The sequence below is a fragment of the Ranitomeya variabilis genome, chromosome 2, assembly GCF_051348905.1.
Source record: "Ranitomeya variabilis isolate aRanVar5 chromosome 2, aRanVar5.hap1, whole genome shotgun sequence".
Classification (NCBI taxonomy): Eukaryota; Metazoa; Chordata; class Amphibia; order Anura; family Dendrobatidae; genus Ranitomeya; species Ranitomeya variabilis.
This window is the reverse complement of record NC_135233.1, coordinates 137,681,096-137,693,113: the sequence shown is the minus strand read 5'-3', so window position 1 is coordinate 137,693,113 and position 12,018 is coordinate 137,681,096. Positions and strand designations below refer to the sequence as shown.

The 12,018-nt window shown below is 43.3% G+C and overlaps 1 protein-coding gene across 1 annotated transcript in view; it reads right to left on the bottom strand.

The window, feature by feature from the left end:
- Positions 1-12,018, bottom strand: part of YIPF4 (Yip1 domain family member 4) — a 90,746-nt gene that overhangs the window by 16,422 nt on the left and 62,306 nt on the right. Inside the window, exon 3 of the mRNA XM_077283025.1 lies at positions 10,066-10,237. Coding sequence (XP_077139140.1) covers positions 10,066-10,237 — 172 coding nt within the window. The remainder of the gene's footprint in view (positions 1-10,065; positions 10,238-12,018) is intronic.

Sequence of the window (12,018 nt, the reverse complement as noted above, 5' to 3'; positions counted from 1 at the left end):
TGAATAGCAGACCCGTGTGCCTCCTACGGACACCAATCAAGAACTGGTTCTCCTGGAGCCAGCAAAAGGGTGTATACTGCAGAGGAGGAGCTAACTTTTTTTGTGTTAACTTAGTCTCAGCCTCCTGGTGGCAGCAGCATAACATCCATGGTCTGTGTCCCTAATGAGGCGAAGGAGAAATAGTCTCTCGCCCCGTTGTTTGCGGTGGAGATGGCTCAGAGTCCGTACGAGTCCGAGCTCATTGGCAATTAAAAATTCTTCACTTTAAAGGATCGGGACACAAACCTGAGGAAGGCACGTGATCTGCCAGATATTACTCTTGGAGGCCAAAAGTTCTTGTTTTTTCCGGCTTTTTCAGTGGAAGTACAGCACATGAGGTCCATGTTCCTTGACATTAAAAGAAGAATGCGTGCACTGGGTCTGCAATACTCAATGATCTACCCTGCCAAGCTGAGAGTTGTCGCGCTGGGTTCCATTACATTTTATGAAACCTGAGAGATGCTTTGAGGTGGCTGGACACACATGAGCGTCAGGTCCGGCAGCGGAGGGGAGGTGGAGGATAGTAGCTTTATGATGTTGGTTTTATCAAGTGTCAGTTGTGGATTTGCATTTACATGTGTGTTTAAGAAGTATTATACATCTGGTTTTCTAATGTTGCCGGGCTGCTTGGCTGGGGTCCCGGCTCACTCTACAGTTATTATTCTTGGGGTGGGGGGAATAATTGATATATAAAGTGTGGCTCAGTTAATGCTAAGTGAATTTCATTGAGTATTATCTCACTGGTGGCGCTATGCGAGGGAAAAGAGTGCTTGGCCTGGAGTATTCCTATGCCCCAGCCTTTACAGGTAGAGGTTGGCCTATGTTACTGGGGGAGAAGGGAGTGAGGTGTTTTTTGTGGGGTGTGCATATGATTGGATCTTTGGATAAATTTAGATTGCTGGGACAGGTGTCAAGTAAACTTGTGGAAGGTATGAACAGATATTTCCCTGAATTCTCATGATGGTGGCAGTAAAGTGTCTCTCATGGAACATCCGAGGCATGAGACACAATTCAAAGAGACAAGTCCTTTTGGAATATATTAGGAAATCGGGGGCAATGATTGTAGGTCTGCAAGAAACGCACATGGTGGCTGAGTCCATTAGTATGGACTGGGTTTGAACTTCACTCAGTTTTCACTAATTACTCATGGACGGTAGCCTTTTAATTCACAGGAAAATCACCTTTCAATGTACTGACCTTTTTAAAGATGAGGAGGGGTATGCTGTAAGGTGGCATGTTTTGAACTTATTATCGTAGTGGGATATATTTCCACTCCCTTTTCAAATGTCCCAATTAAGAAAATCATCGTAAAACATGTAGGATGGTTTTGACTACTGCTAATAATTATGGGCGATTTTAATAACATCCGTAATCCACATGATGATAAGTTTATACACTCCCTGCCAGGAGTTATGTCGCTTATCCATGTTATGTAAATAACAGCTTATAACCTTATGTTAAATTCATCCATTGGTTGTATAAATTATTCTTTTGAAAGCTGAAACCCTCCGAAATGTGGTTTAGGTTAAGAAAATAAATTGTCATCAATGCAGAAATATTGATCAGTTAATGGACACAGAATGGTCAGATTTTGGCAAGACAGTGCGGTCACACTGTGCAATCACGGCGCTGGAGCGATGCCGAAGTCCCCGGGTAACCAGGGTAAACATCGGGTTACTAAGCGCAGGGCCGCGCTTAGTAACCCGATGTTTACCGTGGTTACCAGCGTAAAAGTAAAAAAAAACAAACCGTACATACTCACCATCTGATGTCTGTCAGGTCCCTTGCCGTCTGCTTCCTGCTCTGACTGAGTGCCGCCGTACAGTGAGAGCACAGCACAGCAGTGACGTCACCGCTGTGATCTGCTCTCACTTTCCGGCCGGCAGACAGTCAGAGCGGGAAGCAGCTGCGAGGGACCTGACGGACATCAGATGGTGAGTATGTACGGTTTTTTTTTTTTTTTTACTTTTACGCTGGTAACCACGGTAAACATCGGGTTACTAAGCGCGGCCCTGCGCTTAGTAACCCGATGTTTACCCTGGTTACCAGCGAACGCATCGCTGGATCGCTGTCACACACAACGATCCAGCGATGACAGCGGGAGATCCAGCGACGAAAGAAAGTTTCAAACGATCTGCTACGACGTACGATTCTCAGCAGGGTCCCTGATCGCAGTAGCGTGTCAGACACTGCGAGATCGTAACGATATCGCTAGAACGTCACGAATCGTGCCGTCGTAGCGATCAAAATTGCACTGTGTGACGGTACCCTTAGGCGTTTGATAGTGTTGAGTGGGCGTATATGTGGGCGGTATTGGGGGGAGATGGGACTCGCCCTAATTTCAATAAATGGATTAAGATACTATATGAATCCGCAAAGGCTAAAATACTAGCTAATGGGGGAATGTCAGAGCGATTTGAGCTATACCGGGGGACTAGACAAGGCTGCCCGCTATCGCGCTTCTCTTGGCACTTGCAATAGAACCATTAGATTTAATTATTAGAAGACAATCGGGGATATAGGATTTTAAGTATGGGAATAAAGAATAAACAATTGCTCTATATGCCAATGACCTATTATCCATTAATAATTCGAGTAACTATTCCAAACACAATGAACACAACTGAGAGAAGAATGGAAGAATCGGGGATTGAAATACGTGTATCAGCTATAGTCTAATAACCATCTCAAGTTGTTCAAATACCTGAAACAGGAGTTTAATTTGTGTAAAGAGTAATTCTTTAAATACTTGCAACTAAAGGCCCCGTCTCACATAGCGAGATCGCTAGCGAGATCGCTGCTGAGTCACAAGTTTTGTGACGCAACAGCGACCTCAGTAGCGATCTCGCTATGTGTGACACGTACCAGCGATCAGGCCCCTGCTGTGAGATCGCTGGTCGTGTCGGAATGGCCTGGGCCGTTTTTTGGTCGTCGAGGTCCCGCTGACATCGCTGAATCGGTGTGTGTGACACCGATCCAGCGATGTCTTCACTGGTAACCAGGGTAAACATCGGGTTACTAAGCGCAGGGCCGCGCTTAGTAACCCGATGTTTACCCTGGTTACCAGCGTAAATGTAAAAAAAAAAAAACAGTACATACTCACCATCTGATGTCCGTCAGGTCCCTTGCCGTCTGCTTCCCACACTGACTGAGCGCCGCAAAGTGAAAGTGAAAGTACAGCACAGCGGTGACGTCACCGCTGCGCTCTGCTCTCACTGTACGGCGGCACTCAGTCAGAGCAGGAAGCAGACGGCAAGGGACCTGACGGACATCAGATGGTGAGTACGTACTGTTTGTTTTTTTTGGTAACCAGGGTAAACATCGGGTTACTAAGCGCGGCCCTGCGCTTAGTAATCCGATGTTTACCCTGGTTACCCGGGTGCTGCAGGGGGACTTCGGCATCGTTGAAGACAGTTTCAACGATGCCGAAGTCGTTCCCCTGATCGTTGGTCGCTGGAGAGAGCTGTCTGTGTGACAGCTCCCCAGCGACCACACAGCGACTTACCAACGATCACGGCCAGGTCGTATCGCTGGTCGTGATCGTTGGTAAATCGCTATGTGTGACGGGGCCTTAAGTCTTGCGATACAGGATCAGGAAGCCTTCTCTGAGATTTCAATATCCTCTATCATAGTACAGGCAAAAATCAACAAAGGAAATCATCTCTCTGATTTACAACTGAATGTTGTCAAAAATTTTGGGTGACCCAAATTGCTCAGGTTCGGATTAAGTGGGAGGAGGATGTGGGTAAAATTTTTACAGAAAAATGGGAAGAGGTGCTGGAATCTCCAGGTTTGCTTTCAATCAACACAACACAGAGAAGGTCTCAACTGTTTCGAGTTCATAGTATGTATAGCACCCCCTAGGTATTGCATAGAATGGGCCTGGAGACGGATGACTGTTGTCCACGTTGCAGGAAAGAATACATGGACCTGGTGCACAGGTTTTGGACATGCCCGAGACTGGTGGGGCTTTGGGGAGAGGGGGGTTGGTAGAATAATAGCACAAGTGTTTAATGTTCAAATCACGCTTAGTGCGACCAGTGTTAAGATTAACGGGGAAGGTCGGAGGATCTCTAGAAAATCTACAGTCACACACTGACTGGCAACCAGACGTCCCTGTGTAGAACAAGTGGTCCAAACTATCAACTACTGTCTTAATGGAAAAAAAAAAGTTTATATCAAGAGGGAGGGTGGGAGGGGGTTAGTAAATTTGGTAAAGTATGGGAGACTGGATTAGATGTGCAGCTGCTGTTTTGGAGGTGCTAGCTAGAGATGTGTTATTTAATTTACTTATCCTGTATTATCTGTGTTTTCTGAGTTTGCAGTGGCACCATTGCTCACATGCGCAGCGGCTCAAGAATGGACAGTCCTGCTCAGCTCAACAGGGGCAGGGTAATTAATCTCCCATGATTACTCTATGCAAGTCTCTCTTGTGATGGTTCATCCTACCTTTTTTGAGCATGTGTCAATTAATTGCTCCCTTGCTGCCCTCCACAACCACCTCCACGTTATATACACTGCAGTGGGAGTAGACTACAACACATGAATTATAGAAATATACTTCTTAACCCCTTAGTGACAGAGCCAATTTGGTACTTAATGACCGAGCCAATTTTTACAATTCTGACCACTGTCACTTTATGAGGTTATAACTCTGGAACGCTTCAACGGATCCTGCTGATTCTGAGATTGTTTTTTCGTGACATATTGTACTTCATGTTAGTGGTAACATTTCTTCTATATTACTGGCGATTATTTATGAAAAAATCGGAAATATGGCGAAAAGTTTTAAAATTTTGCAATTTTCAAACTTTGTATTTTTATGCCCTTAAATCAGAGAGATATGTCACAAAAAAATAGTTAATAAACAACATTTCCCACATGTCTACTTTACATCAGCACAATTTTGGAAACATTTTTTTTTGTTAGGGAGTTATAAGGGTTAAAAGTTGACCAGCAATTTCTCATTTTTACAACACCATTTTTTTTTAGGGACCACATCACATTTGAAGTCATTTTGAGGGGTCTATATGATAGAAAATAACCAAGTGTGACACCATTCTAAAAACTGCACCCCTCAAGGTGCTCAAAACCACATTCCAGAAGTTTATTAACCCTTTACATGCTTCACAGGAACTGAAACAATGTGGAACAGAGGTGTCAAACTGCATTCCTCGAGGGCCGCCAACAGGTCATGTTTTCTGAATTTCCTTAGCATTCCACAAGGTGCTGGAATCATTCTGTGCAGGTGATTAAATTATCACCTGTGCAATACAAGGAAATCCTGAAAACATGACCTGTTGGAGGCCCTCGAGGAATGCAGTTTGACACCTCTGATGTGAAAGGCAAAAATAAACATTTAACTTTTTTTTGCAAACATTTTACTTCAGAACCATTTTTTTTTTTCGCAAGTGTAAAAACAGAAATTTAAGCATAAATGTTGATGTGCAATTTCTCCTGAATACGCCGATACCCCATATGTGGGGGGTAAACCACTGTTTGGGCGCACCGCAGAGCTTGGAAGAGAAGGAGCGCAGTTTGACTTTTTCAGTGCAGAATTGGCTGGAATTGAGATCGGATGCCATGTCACGTTTAGAGAGCCCCTGATGTGCCTAAACAGTGGAAACGCTGCACAAGTGACACCATTTTGGAAACTAGACCCCTTAAGGAACTTATCTAGATGTGTGGTGAGCACTTTGAGCCCCCAAGTGCTTCACAGAAGTTTATAAAGTAGAGCCGTGAAAATAAAAAATCGCATTTGTTTACACAAAAATTATCTTTTCGCCCACAAATTCTTATTTTTACAAGGGTAACAAGAGAAATTAGACCACAAAAGTTGTTGTGCAATTTCTCCTGAGTACATCGATACCCCATATGTGGGGGTAAACCACTGTTTGGGCGCACCGCAGAGCTTGGAAGAGAAGGAGTGCCGTTTTACTTTTTCAATGTAGAATTGGCTGGAATTGAGATCGGACACCATGTCGCGTTTGGAGAGCCCCTGATGTGCCTAAACAGTAGAAACCCCTCACAAGTGACCCCATTTTGGAAACTAGACCCCTTAAGGAACTTATCTAGATGTGTGGTGAGCACTTTAAACCCCCAAGTGCTTCACAGAAATTTACAAAGTAGAGCCGTGAAAATAAAAAAAACCTTTTTTTTTTCCTCAAAAACTATTTTTTAGCCTGCAATTTTTTATTTTCTCAAGGGTAACAGGAGACATTGGACCCCAAAATCTGTTGTCCAGTTTGTACTGAGTACGCTGATACCCCATATGTAGGGGGGGGGGGGCTTTTGGGCACTCATCGGGGCTCGGAAGGGAAGGAGCGCCGCTTGGAATGCAGACTTTGATGGGATGGTCTGCGGGCGTCATGTTGCATTTGCAGAGCTCCTGTACCTAAACAGTAGAAACCCCCCACAAGTGACCGCATTTTGGAATCTAGACCCCCAAAGAGCTTATCTAGATGTGTGGTGAGCACTATGAACCCCCAACTGCTTCACAGAAGTTTATAATGTAGAGCCATGAAAATAAAAAAAAATCATATTTTTTCCACAAAAATGATTTTTCACCCCCCAATTTTTACTTTCACAAGGGTAACAGGAGAAATTGGACCTCAAAATTTATTGTGCAATTTATGCTGAGTAGGCTGATACCCCATATGTGGGGGTAAACCACTGTTTGGGCGCATGGCAGAGCTCGGAAGGGAAGAAGCGCCATTTTGGAAAGCAGACTTTGATAGAATGGTCTGCGGGTGTTATGTTGCGTTTGCAGAGCCCCTGATGTACCTAAACAGTAGAAACCCCCCACAAGTGACCCCATTTTGGAAACTAGACCCCCCAAGGAACTTATCTAGATGTGTTGTGAGAACATTGAATGCCCAAATGCTTCACAGAAGTTTATAATGCAGAGTGGTGAAAATAAAAAAAATAAAATAAAATAAAAAAAAAAATAAAAATATTCCACAAAAAAGATTTTTTAGCCCCCAAATTTTTATTTTGTCAAGGGTAACAAGAAAAATTGGACACCAAAAGTTGTTGTCCAATTTGTCCTGAGTACACTGATACCCCATGTGTGGGGGTGACCACTGTTTGGGCGCATGGCAGAGCTCAGAAGGGAAGGAACGCCATTTTGGAATGCAGACTTTGATAGAATGGTCTGCGGGCATGATGTTGCATTTGCAGACACCCTGATGTACCTAAACAGTAGAAACCCCCCACAAGTGACCCCATTTTGGAAACTAGACCCCCCAAGGAACTTATCTAGATGTGTGGTGAGAACTTTGAATGCCCAAGGGCTTCACAGAAGTTTATAATGCAGAGTTGTGAAAATAAAAATATTTTTTTTTCCACAAAAAAGATTTTTTAGCCCCCACGTTTTTATTTTCACAAGGGTAACAGGAGAAATTAGACCCTAAAAGTTGTTGTCCAATTTATCCCGAGTACGCTGATGCCCCATATGTGGGGGTAAACCACTGTTTGGGTGCACGGCAGAGCTCGGAAGGGAGGGAGCACCATTTGACTTTTTGAGCGCAAAATTGGCTGTGGTGTTTAGAGACCCCCTGATGTACCTAAACAGTGGAAACCCCCCAAATCTAACTCCAACCCTAACCCCAACACACCCCTAACCCTAGTGCCAACCCGATCCATAATCCTAATCACAACCCTAACGATAATCACAACCCTAACCCCAAAACAACCATAATCCTAATCAGAACCCTAAATCCAACACACCCCTAATCCTAATCTCAACCCTAACCTCAAACCTAACCCTAATCCCAATACACCCCTAATCCCAACCCTAACCTTAACCCTAATCCCAAACCTAACCCTAATGCCAAACGTAACCCTAATGCCAACCCTAATTCCAACTCTAACCCTAACTTTAGCTGCAACCCTAGTCCTAACTTTAGCCCCAACCCTAGCCCTAACTTTAGCCCCAACCCTAACCCCAGCCCCAACCCTAACCCTAAATTTAGCCCCAACCCTAACCCTAAATTTAGCCCTAACCCTAAATTTAGCCCCAACCCTAACCCTAAATTTAGCCCCAACCCTAACACTAACCATAAATTTAGCCCCAACCCTAACCCTAGCCCTAACCCTAAATTTAGCCCCAACTCCTCTAGCTGCCGGCCGGCAGATCATGGCGGGTGCACTGCGCATGCGCCCGCTATTTTCTTACCGAAGGAAGAAGCTGGCGGCCAGGAGAGGACACAGGAGGACTCAGGGACACCGGTAAGTATGATAGGGTCCCCGAATCCCCCTATTTCTCTGTCCTCTGATGTGCGATCACATCAGAGGACAGAGAAACACACATCGCTTTTTTTTTTTTTGCGGTCGCCGGTAAACAGTTAATTACAGGCGATCGCAAAACATGGGTCGGTAAAAACCGACCCCGATCATGTTCTTTAGGGTCTCGGCTACCCCCGGCAGCCGAGACCCCAAAGATCTCCCGGGTGCCGGCAGGCGGGCACACTGCGCCCGCCATTTTTTGGCCGGAAGAAGATGGTGGCGCCCATCGGGAGACACGAGGAGCACCGGGGGAGACAGGTGAGTATCGGGGGGCTATCGGGGGCGATCGGAGACCCCATTTCTCTGTCCTCTGACGTGCGATCACATCGGAAGACAGAGAAATTAAATGGCAAATCGCGTTTTTGGGGTTTTTTGCGACCGCCGGTAAACGGTTAATTACCAGCGATCGCAACTCGGAGGTCGGTAAAAAAACCCCGAATCATGTTCTCTGGGGTCTCGGCTACCCCCGGTAACCGAGACCCCAGAGAAAATCCGACTCTGGGGGGCGCTATTCACTTTTTCCATAGCGCCGTTAATTAACGTTTAATTAACGTAAATGTGGTTTAAGTACCCTTAACTGCCGCCGTTAAAAGGTGTATCGGCGGTCGTTAAGGGGTTAAAGGAAGCACAGCTTGGATGTGCTGATATAATGCAGTAGGCAGTTTTGGATTTGGAGAACTTCAGGCATGAAGCCAGCGAAATTGTGAATATAGCTCTGAACTATAAGGGCAATGTTCACATGCAGATTTGAATGTGAATTTTGAAGCAAATATGCATTGAAATCAATCTCAAATACTTGCTCTTGCTATTAATTTCAACGGAAAGTCAAAACAGTTTTTTTTGCATATTTAATTCCAACAAGGTGTTGTAAACCTCGCTGAATAAAAATGAAGCAATGTGTTGCTTCTTTTGTGTGGCTTCCTCAATGAATCGGCTTGAAAATAGAGTGTGAAATCAAAAGGTTTATTAAAAAAAAAACAAAAAAAAAAAAACAAAACAGTGTCAGACAACACTCTTCTCTTTGGACTGCCCCTCCTTCTGATCATGAGAAGGCACTGTCATTCCCGCGTGTGCGGCACATGTGCAGATTGATAGTCCGGCTCTCAAAACATCATCATCAGGTCTTTACTGAGCATTCGCCAACCCCGGTGATGGTTGCTGTGCGAGATCTCCAGTACGGGAACATGTTACAGAGAAGAGTGAACTGTCAGTCACTGACAGCAGGCCCGTAACAGGAGTAGAAAGTGGCTGGAAAGCTTTACGACCAGGACCAAGCATCCTGAGAGCTCACGTGCATAAATATTTGCCAATAGATTTATATAAAATAGAGAAATGAACTTCTAATACACAGGTATGGACATAATCAACATTTCAGATGGTTTACATAAATTATGTTAGTTTAGGGTCTAAAAACTTGCTAACAGGTTCCCACTAAAACTCTTCACTCAATAGCACACTGTCGTTTGTAAATAGGCTACTGAGAACAGTGACAGTCTTTATACACAGAACAATCTGTATTTCTGATAATTCTGGGAGCACTGGAAGTGCAGTCTGCCGCTCTAAACAGGCTTGTAAATGACCATCAATCAGCAAATATGAAGCTAATCTGCATTTTATTAACGGCAGTCATTGGTCAGTGTAGATGAGCTCTTACAAAATGCAACAGAATACCTATCCACAAAAAATTACTTATCAGCATCCTCTAACTGCTCATGTTGCATATGAAAGTGACAAGCTTACCCTAAATTGTCCATATAGGGAGATCATTGAAAAGAATAGAACAACAGCAAGTGGTCCCCAGAAATCAGGGTTGTCTCGTACGACTTGTCTGTTGAATCCAAGTGATGGCATTGGCATAAGAACGCAGCGTATTTTGTAGTAAATGTCTTTAAGGTCTATGTCCAGTTCCTCCCTGCAAAACAGTAAAAAAAAAAAAAAAAAAAAGTAAAAAAGTAAATACCATAGTATAACAAAAGACATCCAAAGTCATCGGCGCTTTTGTCTTTAAATTTATGCCCCCAATTTCTGTAATCTAATTCTGTAATGCTAACTAAATATAGGGAGATATACAGTATATACACAAGGTGATTAAAAAAGAATGGTGAAAAAATGAAGGCCTGGAGTTAACAGAATATCTCACAAGATGTATTTTTTTATGTTTTGAATTTATATTAAAAAGTTTAGAAGTGTACAAATTTAAATGGTGTAGTTTGTTTTTTTTATTACACATTCCCATTAAAAGTGGCAGATACACCCCTTCAATTTTCATACATACACCATGTTCCAAATTATTATGCAAATTATGTTTTTCTCGGATTTTCCTAAATGGTTGGTGCAAATGACAGTCAGTCTAATAAAAGTCATCACCTGTTAGAGTATCCATCAAATTCTACTGAAGACACCTCCCAATGATAACTGTATAATCTCCAAAATGAATAAAAACTCAACATGCACTGTTCCAAATTATTAGGCACAGTAGAATTTGTAAACATTTGATATGTTTTAAAGAACTGAAAATGCTCATTTGTGGAATTTGCAGCATTAGGAGGTCACATTCACTGAACAAAAAAGCTATTTAACTCCAAAACATCCTAACAGGCCAAGTTACATGTTATCATAGGAACCCTTCTTTGATATCACCTTCACAATTCTTGCATCCATTGAACTTGTAAGTTTTTGGAGAGTTTTTGCTTTATTTCTTTGTATGAAGTCAGAATAGCCTCCCAGAGCTGCTGTTTTGATGTGAACTGCCTCCCACCCTCATAGATCTTTTGCTTGATGATACTCCAAAGGTTCTCTATAGGGTTGAGGTCAGGGGAAGATGGTGGCCACACCATGAGTTTATCTCCTTTTATGCTCATAGCAGCCAATGTCTCAGAGGTATTCTTTGCAGCATGAAATGGTGCATTGTAATGCGTGAAGATGATTTTGTTCCTGAAGGCACGTTTCTGCTTTTTATACCATGGAAGAAAGTTGTCAGTTAAACTCTATATACTTTGCAGAGGTCATTTTCACACCTTCAGGAACCTTAAAGGGCCATACCAGCTGTTTTCCCATGATTCCGGCCCAAAACATGACTCCTCCTTGCTGACATTGCAGCCTTGTTGGGACATGGCTGCCATCCAAAAAATCATCCACTACTCCATCCATCTGGACCATCTAGGGTTGCTTGACACTCATCAGTAAACAAGACTGTTTGAAAATTAGTCTTCATATATGTCTGGGCCCACTGCAACCGTTTCTGCTTAGTGAACACTGTTTAGGGGTGGCCAAATAGTAGGTTTATGAACCAAAGCAAGCCTTTGAAGGATCCTACACCTTGAGGTTCGAGGGACTCCAGAGACACCAGCAGCTTCAAATATCTGTTTGCTGGTTTGTAATGGCTTTTAAGCAGCTGCTCTCAATCCAATGAACTTTCCTGGCAGAAACCTTCCTCATTATGCCTTTATCAGCATGAACACGTCTGTGCTCAGATTCAGCCACAAATCTCTTAACAGTACGATGATCACGCTTAAGTTTTCAGGAAATATCTAATGTTTTCATCCCTTGACCAAGGCATTGCACTATTTGATGCTTTTTGGCAGCAGAGAGATCCTTTTTCTTTCCCATGTTACTTGAAAACTGTGGCCTGCTTAATAATGTGGAATGCCATTTTAAAGTAGTTTTCCTTTCATTAGAATCACCTGGAAAACT